Source organism: Molothrus ater, chromosome 2, assembly GCF_012460135.2.
Source record: "Molothrus ater isolate BHLD 08-10-18 breed brown headed cowbird chromosome 2, BPBGC_Mater_1.1, whole genome shotgun sequence".
Lineage (NCBI taxonomy): Eukaryota > Metazoa > Chordata > Aves > Passeriformes > Icteridae > Molothrus > Molothrus ater.
In genome coordinates this window covers 69,594,765-69,609,016 of record NC_050479.2, presented here as the reverse complement: position 1 = coordinate 69,609,016, position 14,252 = coordinate 69,594,765, and the positions used below count along the sequence as shown (strand labels likewise).

The 14,252-nt window shown below is 41.6% G+C and overlaps 1 protein-coding gene across 1 annotated transcript in view; it reads right to left on the bottom strand.

Annotated features, from left to right (window-relative positions):
• Window positions 1-14,252, bottom strand: part of FLT1 (fms related receptor tyrosine kinase 1) — a 108,675-nt gene that overhangs the window by 28,641 nt on the left and 65,782 nt on the right. The window contains 3 exon segments of the mRNA XM_036404076.2: window positions 5,134-5,265; window positions 7,092-7,238; window positions 12,061-12,351. Of these exon segments, the coding sequence (XP_036259969.1) occupies window positions 5,134-5,265; window positions 7,092-7,238; window positions 12,061-12,351 (570 nt within the window).

Genomic DNA, 14,252 nt, shown 5'->3' with positions numbered 1-14,252 from the left:
TCAGAGCAGTTTGTTTTGCAAATCCTGTGATTGCATCAAAAATCCCACACTTCCCACAATATGTTTTCCATCTGATTGTTATAAAAGGCAAAAAGAACCATCATACCCTGCCTCTTATTCTGATATACCCTCTAGAGAGGGTAAATGAGAGGACAAGGAGGAGGAATTCTGAACATGATTTCACAGTAGTTTTGTCTGCACTTGCAGAGTTTCAGAGCCTGACAGCTCGGTGTTACTCCTGACAAATGAAAAAGGTGTTATTGTGTCTCACTGGTGACTTTACTGGGTAATCCAGAGGGGTGTCCTGCCTGGTTTTAGGCAAAAGGCCACAAAGCTTTGTTTAGAGGATGTGTTGCTTAATTGGCATAATGTATTCCCTTCCTAAAATGATAATCAGATTTGTATTCATGTCTCATATCTAAGATTTCCCTCAGATGTCTGTTCTGGAGCTTTGAGAATAAAGCTCATTGAGGAAAAAAAACATGACTGCAGCTATGAATGGAGGTACAATAGTCTCCAGAAATACCAAGAGAGTTCTCTTTTCACAAGTATTTTTTTCAAGTACTTGATTTAGATATGGAACATAATGATAGCATAAATAATACAGCCCAATGCTGCTTGCCTACTCTCTGGCATCTGCATTTCCTTTTACATTTGGATAGTCTCCTCTTGCTTCTGACCAGCACTCCTGCAGAAGGCAGATAATAGTTTCTGATATTTATTCAGCAAAACCAGAGGGGTTGAAGTTTCATTAGTCACCACAACTTCATATGGCAGGACACAGAACACCCATGAGGTACAGCCAGGCCTGTGGTGGAAGACATAAATGCTCTAACCATTAGAGTAGCTGCCCAGGAGTGAGCAAAGAGATGCAAAGGTGCTGTCTTTGAAATGTTTGAGCAAATGTAGGCAACCAGAAAGCATTTCTCCAGCTGGGCTGGGTTATCAAATGCCAGAGTCCTAGTCTTGCTGAAAGCCTTGAAGTCAGAGCTCTCTAAGTGTCTCTCAGCTGGGAAGAAAAAGGTTTCATTTGAGGCAGAACTGGCAGAAACAGTCAGAAGACACCTTAGGATTAGCAGAGTTTGGTGGGCTTTAATCAGTGCTAAATCCCCCTCTCTGCCTGGTAGCTGAAGATTTCAGGCATCCCCTTACACCTCCATCCCAGAGCTTTACTCACCTGACACCTCATTAGACAAAGACTTTTCCCTGTGTGCAGCTCTGTCCCATCTGCCTGACTCTGTCCCAAGCAGCTGCCCCCTTTCTCCCCCTTTCTCCCCTCCAAAAGCCCCCATGCACCACCCCATGCCCGCAGGACTGCAGAAGGGTGAGGAGGGGTGAGTGAAGAAGTGTCAGCAGCAGCTTCTCTTTTTCAGTAGCAGCAGAAGCCACCAGAACCATGCAAGTATGCCAGGACAAGAGCCTGGAATAATCTGCTGATCCCTCCAGCTACAAGCTCAAGCCTTTGGCTGGTATGGGCTTTCTCATTAAGATTTCAGCTCTAAACACCTAACAGTGTGGTGCAGCTCAGGTGTCATCCAGGGAAAAAGAAATGCATCCCTCACCCCTACCCCATTGGGATCTACTCTGCTCAATCTGTGTGATCTCACAATCACAGCACTGCAGCACTGGGATTGGTGCTCAGAGATGCTGAGGAATGTCCATCCTCAAAGTTTATCATAACTTAGCCAGACCATTGGTGATGACCCTTGTTTGAACTGAGGTTGAACTATCGACCAACAGGACTCCATTCCAAACCTCTTTAGTGGAATTCTGAGGTAACAGGAGCCTTAGTGTCCCCTGATGTCCACCTGCAATCTTGCAAACTGAAGTCATGACCCAGGCTGAACTTTGTTTAGTAGCTGTGGGAATTCCAGCTAAACTTCATGGAGAAGTTCCTGATGGCTTCAGCATGACTCAAAAGGCACAACAACTTTCTGAGATACAAAGTCAGAAAGGTTAGGTAGGTAGGTAGGTAGGTAGGTAGGTAGATAGATAGATAGATAGATAGATAGATAGATAGATAGATAGATAGATAGAAAAGTTATTTAAAATAAGTCATTTAAATAGGAGTTATTTTAAAAGTTAACACCATTTTCGTAGTGTCAGCATTGTTCAGTGAATACTTGATAAATATTTTCATCAGCAGGATTCACATGAAGTTATCAAATATCAGCTTTAAGACAGGGTACTTTGCTATATTCCTTTGCTTGCTATATGTCCATATTTCAGTGAGCATAAGCTGCTCCTTCCTTTATCAGCACATCTCCTTCAAAGCAACACCTCTGCAGCTAACTGTATCCCTGGGGCTGCAAGGGTCCTCAGTAGAGGGAGCAGGAAATGGCTTTCATGGCAGCTCTGCAAGCATGTTGATCCCGCCCAAAAAAGCTGCCCAAGACGCCCAGCAGCATTTCTCCCCAGACTTTAAGGGGTACAGTCCTCTCCACCTGCTGGATGCTCTGGCAGCCATCTGCTCTTTCTATTCTGTCCTTGCAGATTTGGTGCCTCTTCAGTTCCTCAGCCAAGAGCAAGCAGAGAGATTGCTCTGACATGCCCACAGACATGGCCCTTCTCCTCCACAGATAGCTCAGCAACCCCTGGTTCCAAACCAAACACAGCCTGCAATAATTTCAAAACAGCCCTTTGATTCCCCCATCCATTCATCCATCTCGGACACAAAAATAACACATTGTTTTATCTGTGAGTATAAGAATGTTTTCTCAGAGGAAATAAAGAGAGCAGACAGTTTCCTTCCTGACTCATTCACAAACTACTCTTCCAATCTGCTAAACGTGGCCATCAACATGAGGCACTGCTCTGCTCCCTTTGATCTGCAGCCCCGGGTTCAGAGAGCCCCAGGACAGAGGCAAGGCTTTGGTGCTCACAGCAGCAGGCACAGGTCCTCTGTTTCTCAGAGAGACAAGAAAGTGGCAAAGCTTAGAGAAAGCCGTCAAGCCCTGATCTTGTCCCTCCAGGCTCAGGGATGAAGTAGGAGGCTTCCTTTCCTGGGAGAGGGACAGACATTCCAGAGCAGTGTAGGAATGAGTAAAAAAAGCTCTAGTGACGTCCCTTCACGTAGTAGGAAAAGAGTGGAAAGACATTTTCCTTGACCAGAGTAGATAAGACAAACCGTCTCTCTTTTCATCATCCAGTCTCAAAGCCATAAATTTTAATGTGGTGATCTTCATCACCTGCTCCCATAGAAGTCATACAAGAGCATTGCTGGTGGTCCCTCAGGACACATAACCACAGCAGAAGCCTTCCTGGATGCTCCCTTTCCTCTCTGCTGGACTAGGATATATGACTTCCTAGAAGCCATCTGACAGAATGCTTGTGGTTGTAATAAAAAGCCAAGCTTCAGTTATGTTAAAAATCAATTCAATAATGAATTACATTGTCCAGGACTATGAATTAGTAGGATGATTTGGACAGCAAGCAGCTGGCACAAGTTATTAATTTAGCTGTTACAGCAGCTGTAAAAACCTTGGTATTATCAAGGCACTTAGAGAGAGGTGATTCTGCCTCTCTGCTATTGTGAGACCCCATCTGGAGCGCTGCATCCAGCTCTGGGGCTTCCAGCATAAGAATGATGTGGATCTTTTGGAGCAAGTCTAGAGGAGGGCCACAAAGATGAGCAGAGGGCTGAAGCACCTCTCCTATGAAGATAGGTTGGGACAGCTGGAATCGTTCAGCCTGGAGAGAAGAAGGCTCCAGGGAGACCTTTTGGCAGCCTTCCATTACTTAAAGGGGGTCTAATAGAGAGATGGAGAGTCACTGCTTCCAAGGGCATGGAGAGACAGGACAAGGGAGGATGGTTTCACACTGGAAGAGGACAGGTTTAGATTAGATATTAGGAAGCATTTTTTTAGTCTGAGTGTTATGAGGCCCTAGCACAGGCTTCCCATGGAAGTTCTGGGTGCTGCAGCTCTGGAAGCGTTCAAGGCTGGGTTGGAGGAGGCTTTGAGAAACCTGGTCTGGTGGAGGTGTTCCTGCCTTCCACTAGATGAGGCTGGAGCAAGAGGATATTTAAGGATCCTACCAACCCAGACCATTCTATGATTCTATAATTATTCATAAGGGGATAGGTATTTAACTCCTCAATTTCACCAGTTAGGCCAGCCCACACGTGCATACACTTATCCCTGACCTTTTAAAGCAGAAACATCATTGTATCATTACTATTAACTCCGACTGCAAACACACTTATGGCAAAAAATCAATATTAGTTGTAATTGTCTTGTCCTGCAGAGTATCCAAATACTCAGAAGTATTCAGACACATTTAACAATTATATGAGAACATCCACAAACATATAATCTCTGCCTAAGAGGCCTGGTTATATTCCAATTGTGTTTTTAAGGAGCAACTAAATGCATCCAGGACTACTTACTTAACACCAGGTCAGTAAAATAGATTATGTCAATTTAATACATGCACGACACTGACCTATATGGAGAATGTCAACCTACTTCTCTAATCTCATAATTCATGAGCCAAAAGGGTACTCAATGAAATTGAAAGGTCACTGAATAAACTTTCTTTTTATTTAATGTAAAATTAATTTATTTCCCTGCCACAGGCATGAATCGAGATTGTCAGAAGGCAGAACAATGCTGGACATTTAAATTATTAGCATGATAACTCAAGTAATGGTTACAGAAATAACTAAATCAAACCACTTCCTTGTAGTAGTACTTTCGCGTATGTAGCTATTGCTAGGCTGAAATCTTCCAGTCTGATTTGGCAATTCACTTTACACTGAAAAATAAGCAAATCAGAACATCCCAGGCCTCTAATTTCTGTGGGATTAATCTGAAATGGGAAAATATGTGGGTAGGAGAGTGTTACTTACCCTGGTTATTGTTTGTTTTGCTGATACTAAATTTACATTTGTCTTCTACCCTGACCTGATCTTTGTTGGGTTGAAGCAATTCTTCTTTTTAGGTCAGTGTAAACACACTCTGAGTTAGCATTTCCTGCTGGGCTTCCTTTCCAACCTGGTATGCTTCCCTTGCTAGGACTTCCTTCAAATTGCTTCAGAGATCACCAGAGGAGTCCCAGGTCATACCTCTGCCCTTCCAGCCTAAGAACATCACTCTGGAAGGCTTGCTCTTCCCATTTAGTGTGATGCTTTACCTTGTACCGTGACATACGCCGCACTCTCCACGGACCCTTTCAAGTTGGTGGCTATACACTGGTAAAGTCCTTCATCCTCCTCTTTTACTCTTTCAATAAACAGCATTCGGCTTCCAGGCCCTAAAATTATTCCTGTGAAATGAAATATTTTGCAATGAGAGGGAGCCAGGATATAAACAAAACCTGGCCCTTGTGTAATAGTATCTGCTTTAAGATTTTCTCAGAAGAAATCTGAGCCACAGACTGCACAGCACAATGTTGTCTGCAGGAAAGCCAAACACACTTGGACGCCTTGCAAGCCTCTTGGAAATCAGTGTTTACAAAGCACTTGTGTGAGTCAAAAAGCTCAGCCTAAGGGAATGATCTTGGAAGTACTTGGTACTGTTTATGTTGATAGCACTGTGCCTACGCTTTCATCCAGGTAAGCACTTTAGAATGTCTGCAGCTTTTGGAAAAAGGATAATCTGATTACTGCATTTACAGTCCCATGTCTGCCCCAGAAGCAGCTCAAGCTTAGAGCCCTTCCAGAAGCCCTTCAGACTGTCCCTATGGGCAGCAGACTTGCTCCAAATCTCACCTGCCCATGTGGTGTGGAGCAATGGGCTCCTTCACAAAGGGGCTCCAGAGAGTGCAAAGAGAATTACCATGAGGGAATTACCTGAAGCTTTAAACATCTTGTTTATTCCAGATAGGTCAACCCAGAAGGCAGCCTGGACAATATTCCAAGAAGCAAGGAAGAGGCAGGGAACAGATTTAGTCTCAGGACTGCTGCTAGGGCACCTTCTAGCCAGGAAATGTGCAATAAAGTACACACTTGTGTTTGGCTCCATCAGAATCACAGTCCCATCAAACTGTATTCCCACCATCTATTTCAGGCACCTTACTGAAGTGGTCTGACCTACTCTCTGGAGACATCTCCCTGGCTCCCAATTGTATCTGTTGCATTACACCCAAGTTAGACACATAACCTTCATTTTGGAAGATAATGTTATTAATGCACACTACAGCAATGTGATCACTATAAAGCTTCATGGAATCTGTCTCTAAGCTTAGTGCCTGGGCTGGAAGTCTGCACGGGCTTGTAACTCAGTTGGAGAAATCCTCAGAATTTTTTCCAGTTGTTTTTATTCATGCTATTGTAATTCCTAATAATTCAGGACATGACCATAACTACAAACTTTCTAAAATGTTCTGTAGAAGATTACACTTTGAATTCAAGTTCCAATGCACCAGACCTCCTTGAACATTTTTGATGAGTGTTTTAACACTATCTCAGTGTGTGCTCCTGAACCAAATGTGCATGAATTCCCATGAGAAAGGTTTTGCCTTTTCCTCTGTCATTCATTTCCATCTGAAATATCCAAGGAACACATCACATCCATGACTATGGTGCCAGCAGCTGGACATTTAGCCTCAGCTGATCTTTGAAGCCACATTCCAGAAACACCAGTAAACAGCTCCCAAAGTTTTCCGGTTGTTGCAACATGCCACCTGGGAAGCTGTTCCTCTCTGTTGCATGAGACCTGGATTCCTCTGCCGCCATAGATGCATTTGGATTTTGGATACCCCAGACATGGATTTAGTCTCCTGGATAGTTTTTGACTCATGAACAGACTTTGAGTGCCTGGTTACAGACTCCTGCTGGTACTTCCATGTCTGCTGGCCAAGATCCTGTTGCTTGAGCTCCCTCTATAACAAATGGAGGTAAATATATTTCTCTGGAGATGACTCTTTTAAGGTGAAAAGTGTTTCATTGATTCCATAAAGGCCGGTTGTGTCTAGATCTCCAGCCTGGCTCATGTTTTGGAGTGACACAGAATTACCTGGAGCACCCGGGTTGCTGACTGCCTTCCTTACATCTAAGTACTGATGACAATGGCTCTGCGAATGGCTATGTAAGGCAGAAGGGTAAATAAAAAGCCTGCTGTAAGAGGTAGGTGAGTACACAAAGCTCTCACCTGGTTCTTGCTGTATTTCCTCATGGTTTTTAAACCAGGATATGTGGGGCTCAGGAATACCACGAGCCTGGCACTCCAACATGGCAGAGTTACTGGCGTTCACTGTCTGATCCGAAAGCTGCTGCAGCAGGGCTGGTGCCTCTTGAGCTATAAGACAAAACAACACCTTTGTTTTACATTCTTGTAATGGTGGAGATTTAATTATCTCCCCTACACACATTTTACTGGTGTTAGAGATTGCTACAGCTCTTCTACCAAGCTCATTTTTCACTGACTTTATTTAGTGTTCTACTTAGCTCAGGAGGGTTTGGTGTGTGCAGAGAACTCCCATTACTCAGCAATGGCATGCTATGGTGAAAAATGAACACCCAATGATGACAGTGTTCAAAAGATTTTCTCAGTTCCATGACCAACCACGCTTGTTTATATCGAAAGCAATGACTTTCTATGAAAGTTCAGTTTTTCACCATCAAAAGAAACAAACTGTGACACCAAAGATTTGAAGAATCATCAGAACAGCCTTGTAGCAGAGTACCTCTGTGTTGCTGATAGCACTTTGCTGCTCCGTACACCGTGATAGCCATGAATGTGACTTTGATAATTTACTTACTTTAAAGAGTACAGTTACAAATCATATTCAGTAAACTCACATAATCCAAAACCACCATGAGCACATAAGCATTGTACCAAAGTCTTCATAAATTATTCCACTTCTGCGTTTCACATATTTGACTGAACATAACCAGGCCTGGCCAAACCACACCACAGCATTTCAAAAACACACTACAAACATTATGTTAAAGTCATCTCTGAAAGAAACAAAACAATCTCATGATCATTTCAACCCTTTGCCACTCCTTCCCTTATTTCATACAGTGCTGAAGGCTGTTCTAACAAAGGTCAAGATGCTTACAACGTTTATGCACATTATATGGCAACATCTTTCATTCACATTTGCAACTCTCACATAATTATTTTTGGTATTTTGGCCCATTTAAAGCAGTCATGGAGAATTCAGGGAGCTCCTGAGCAGCATCACAGACGGAAATGCTCTGCAGATTCCCTCAAATTCCCCAATTATTTGCAGGATCAGCAATTGCTAACATGGTAATACACAGATTCCAAATACAAAATGAAACAAAAAAAAAAGCAGAAACCAACTATTTGCAAAGATTTTCTTTCAAGCTGCAATAGGTGCTAATACACCAAGTTCAGTATCAGTTCTGATACTGATTTGGTGTATTGATATTATTCTGACACTTTCTTAATATCTGATATTCTGTGTTTGGAAGATTATTCTTTTTCCTTACAGAAAAACTAGCCATTACACATAATTATTCTAGCCATTTTCATAATTATTCTGTTACCAGACATAAATAAAAACTCTCCACAAATGTTAAACCACTATGTACCACCAGATTTTTCAGTGTGCATGATCCCCACAGCACTAAAAACACCTTTAAAGTGGGATATTTTTGCAATGCCCTTGCCCCTTAAAATTAATTCCAACATAGTCATGACTGTGCAATGACTATGGCTTTTGGGCACTTCTGAGCTGCAAGCCAGTAATTTTCACAAGCAATGAAATTTGTTCTTTACAGCCTGGTAGACAGTTTGTTCTCTCTTCCCAAACAGCATTGCTTATGAGAGGCACTGTAAATTCTTCATCACATACCTACACAATGACATAGTCATCTCTATTTGCCTTGCAGCCAAGAAGACTGCCTTCTTCTCCTTAATACCTCATCTCAATTTTTATTTAATTCTCATTTTTCACAACACTACAAACAGGCACAGTCTGAGGCATGTCCACATACACGTGCTGAGAAGAACTCAATATTTATCAGCAGTCCCTGACAGACATCCCAGCCCAACATCCAAAATGAAGGCGGACAAGATGACACAACAAAGGCAAATCACACGTTCTGTGAGTTGTGATTAATTTTAATTTGTTTATAGCCATACACTAAAGATGGGATTTCATATTAAGAAAAACTTTTTTGCTTAAAACTTAAGTCATCATTCACATACTTTCAATAATTTCTCTGCTACAATCAGCTGATTTTTCAAGGACTTGGTCAACCTGAGGATTATTCTCTTTTGCAAACCACCTGTTTTCTCCCATTCATTTTTGCAGTGAAGCCAAGGGGGACAGTTTCCAATGTCCTACTCTGCTCACTCCAAAGCCAAGGGGCAAGCCTGGCCACCAGCAGAGTGTGGGGCTCAGCTCCCAGGGCAGCCCCCCAGACCTGACCCCAGCCTTCATGCTTGCCCACGAATGCTGCCTTGCTGGCCAAACTCTGCTCTCAGTAACCCTGAGGAACTTCATTGTAGGCAGAATTTGGCCCAGGGGTGTGACAGGGGGATCACAGAGGGGAGAAGAGGACACTGGTATCAGAGTACTTTTCTGACCTGGGGTGGTAGGGAGGGAGAATTTGCATTTTTAAAAAGCAAAAAAAAGGGGAGAAATTACAATTTGTTAATTTTCAGGTTTACATATGCATTCCATCCATTTTTGCCCTTTGTTAGGATTATGTTGTCTGTTCACTTATTTTTTATTAATCAGTACAAAAATATAAATACAAGCTTTATTTTAAACACTTAAAAAAAAAAAGAAGAAGAAATATAATTCACACCTTTCTCCCTAAATAATATATTACACAACAGAAGGCAGAGAAAACTCCCCAAACCCATGAGATTCTCCAGTCATCCAAGGACATCAAAAGTGACATCAGTAGTTTTTATCCTGCCACCAAGAACTGCTTTCCTCCAAGGTTTCCAGTGAGCTTTCTCTGTGTCCTCCAACACGGACAGTCACACTGGGATGTCAGGGCATCCTTGCACAGTGTGGCCTCTGAGTGCTGGTCGAGCCCAGGCTGGTGGGACCTCCACTCAGCAGTGACATACATCATTGCAATGCACAACAACTTCACAGAACAGTCTAATTGCCACATCTCTTTTTTTTTTTTTTTGACCCAAACTCATATTGCCTGGCAACTGGCTGCACAAATCATGGTGCTTCGGCTCCCAAGGCCATGGAAAATTTGTAATGTCCTGTCATCACCGCCCACCTCGCCATCAAATGTCTTCCCACAAAATACCCTAGGAAAAAAGGGGATTCTGTATTGTAGTTCTTCTGAAGAATTGCAAATGCTAAAGAGTGAGCTTGCTCCATTTTTAAGCAGTCGCCAACAACTTCACTTGCATTTTAGGCATGTTTTAGGAAAAAAAGAGAGCCTGATCCCTTTGCAAGAACACATTGTTTCTGGAAGCCATCACGCTAATAATGAACAAAAGAGTTACTGTATACAAGCAGGCTATAGGTGACATTTCAAGATATAAATGATTATTCTTTTCTTTACTCTGACAACTTCCAGGTTACCAATTGTTTTCTAAGCATTTTAGGCTCCATGAAACTGGCATTATGGGGAAATGCTATTGTTTACCCTTTCACACTTGACAAAAGCAATTCCCACGTGAAAGGCAAGTTTAGCCGTGGGACACAGTCTCGATACCTAAAGGAGGAAATAGTCTGGTGAGTTCCCAAGCGCAAGAAACTGTCATGTTGTCACCCTCTATTTTAAAAGCACAGCCACTTTGTTCCTTTGCTGCAGCTATTTTGGTCATTGTGGTCTGTTTTGTTATGGCTTGTGTAAATGCTATATAAATGATCGATCATAAATGTAACCAAAAATAATTAAAGCTATGTAATTGTAAAAAAATAAAGTTATCAGATCTATTAAAAATAGTAACTTTTTCCTTACACAGAATTTATAGCACACAGAAACATCTCATAGCAAAATCATGACAAAGGAAAAGAAAAGGGGAAATGCTCACAAGGAATTCTTAGGTTGCCCTTAATTGTCCTTCAGCAGTTTTGCTGGTTCTTAATCCCCATAATAAATCCAATTGTCATTTGCATACCAAAAGCAATGAATATTTTTAATGGCATCAATTTTGAATTTGTATTTTTAAAAATATTTTTAAAAATATTTTTAACCATGCTAGCTAAAACCTTTTCAGTCATGTTAGTGTAACATTCCTCATTTGATAAAATAATTACAACATTACAAACTCCTGAATCTTCAGGCCAGAAGCAACACTCACAATTTTATCAGTAGTTTTTTACATTAGTGCAGAACTGACTTTAAGAATTGACCAACACAGCAACTGGAAGTCTACCTGGATTTATTTGGAGAAACATGGTTCATGGCTGTCAGTTGTAAAATCATCATTATTATAAATGATATGATAGGTCTGTGCATTATATCAACATTTTTATTTCTTCCCTGCATACTTCTTTTAGAAGATACTTTTTTAAGATTAATGTACTTTAGTGTAGAAAATAATTTCAAATAAATAAGTATTAGAACTTGCTCAGCAGGTAATATTTATAAGTCCATCAAGATCAGATTAAAATAAAAAATATGTAGTCCAGTCAATCTCAAACTGAATTGTGCTCATTCCGCACATTCAAGTTAGCTTATTAAATGTCCATTGTTGACTGAAAACAGCAGTTTTTAAAGTTAATCAGTTTATTCAGCTTTGACACTTTTGATGAGGCTGATATCAAAGCGGAAGAAAAGATTGATCCAAAGTTTTCCTTATTGCTCAGTAGGAGACAGCAAGAGAAAAAATAACGGCATGTAAAATGTAGCACGGGGGATCTTCCAAACCCCAGCTTCCATGTGCCTTTTCAAAGCAGAAAACACCCGTCTGAACTCAAGTGGAAGCTCACGCGTTAGGATTTTGTTTGCTATTCCTCCTATTTCCAACCCATGGGGAAATGAGCACCACCTCAGAGCTTGAAAGGTAGCAACAGTGATACAAAAATCAAGATGATATGAGACATCTCTTACTGTTTAATGAGTCCTTTAATGTTTTACATTGCTTTGTGTTGTACAATCATTCCTTGTGCTTTTATATTTGAGGATCCGAGAGTAAACAGCCTTTTTGTTGCAGTGCTCACCTCTGATTGTAACGTCTTTCTGTTGAAGCACTTCTTTCCCCGTGTATATGTTCCTTGCTCGGCAGGCATAGGTGCCTGAGTGTGCCAGGGAAACGTTTTTGATGGTCAGAGTGAGGGTGATGGAGTACTCCCTGTTGTGAGACTTCTTTGCTTTCGTTTGATTGTTGACTGTCCTGGGTAAAATCCAAGCAATGTCTTTGTACAGGAATTTGTTGGCTGAACAGGACAATACCAAGTTCTCTCCTTCAATAGGCATTCTTTCCAAACTAATATGGAATCCACTTGGTACATCTGTCAAAAATCAAGAACACTTTTTAGTTTATATGAAACTAATGAGCCAAAATTAACACAGCATATACTTCCCCCTTTATCAGGAAGTCTTTGAACTAATCAATGTCGTTGTCTTCCTGCTCAGGTGTGTAATCTTTCCTTTCATACACTCAGCTCGAGCTATTCTCATAATTTTTCTTAGAGCTATGATACACTTGGCCTCAGATGTCAGTTGGTGTAAACTGAAGTTGCTCTTGGAAGTTATGAGTTTGTATAAATGTTATGCCAAGTTATGACAGACTGGGGCAAGGTACCAAAAGCAGAATTATTTAAAGACATCACATTGGGACTATGAAAAAGGAGAAATATTCTGATCACAGCTCCAGCTTGTGAACTGCATAAGAGAAAAGGAATCTCAAGAGGGCAGTATAAAAATACTGCATTTCATCATGTTTGGTTATACTGGTTTTTTGTTATTCACAAGTGTTCAGGTAAAGTACGTCTATTTCTTAAAAATGCTTCAAGTCCTGAGAAATTACATCATCTCTGATCACATGCCTGAGATTTCCCTTGGAACAGAGGTGCTTACCCTCCCTGCATTTAAGGCCTACCAGCCACCCAAGAGGTAAGCAGAAGCAGTACCCTCTGCCCTGGGTGACCAGCTGTGTGTGGGCAGCACTAGGATGAAGGTATTTTATTTAGGTGCCTTGGCATTATCACAGGTGAAAAATATTTTCACCTGAGAGAAACCAAGGATCATTGCACCAACAATTTACAAAGTGTAGACATGGGTTAAGTTTTCACTTCATAGCAGATGGTTCAGGCAGGAGTAATTTAGCCAACAATGTAGAAAGCCCTACTTGAAAAGGTCCTGTTTGTCCTGTTTGCAGTTTATTGTAATGTCACTTGCAACTTCCTCCACCTGGGCAGTGGTGCAGAGCTGTGGTGGTGTCAGCTGCCTCCCAGCTGCCTCCACCTGGGGCTCATCCCTCCAGCAAGGCACTCCTACCACTGACCTCAGTGAAAGTAGAAGTTCCTGAGAGAAAGCACTTCCAAGTTTTACTCCTAGAATGCAACCTCTCTTGGTTTATTTGTAGCCAATATTCTGATAAAGTCATTTCCTTCTTCTCGGTCAAGTGATATCGACTGTGGCCATTTTCAATTGTTCTTTCACTACTAATTGCTATGGCACTTGGCCGTAAACTGGACTTGAAATCCTAAGAAGGGCTTCTTCTTTCATATGGGAGAATTATACCTTCTTTTCTTGTTTCTTAGATCGTGAACAGCTCAATGCTCACTTCCATTCAGTTCATTCTTACCAGTGTTTCTTCAGGTTTAATGTCACTTCAGCAGGAATATGTAAAAAGTACCTCTCAAGTGAATAATATCCCACATATTTTTTCATTAACCTCTCTCATTGATTGACCAATCCATCAGAAAGTTTCTCCCTAAATCCCCACATTGCAAACTGAGCTGCCTTGTCTTCCAGGGGAACCATGAGCAAAACCTGCTCAATGCTCTCTGCCTGTTGGAAGCCTGGCATCAGTTGTCCCCCATAACATCCTCTTTTCCACATCTATCCCTGAGTAAAACAGAGGGTAAATGAGCTCCTGCTAGGCCTGGATTTAAATTTCTCCTGACAGTAGATGCCTCCCAAGGAGAGGCCTGATTTCTTCTGGTTGAGCTCATCGTGCCCCTGCAGTGGGAGCAAAGTGTGTGCCTGTCATCAGCTGTGGTTCAGGTGTGCAGTCCAAAGATCAACCTAGTGGAGGCAGAGACACTAAAATATTAGACTGGGTATTAAAGCTTGGTGTTAAATTGTTCCACTTACATTCCATTGGGACACCACTTTTATCTCTCTGGCAAACAAAGCTATAAGAAAAACTTCAAATTTCATGAACTCATCTATGAGTGACAACCAT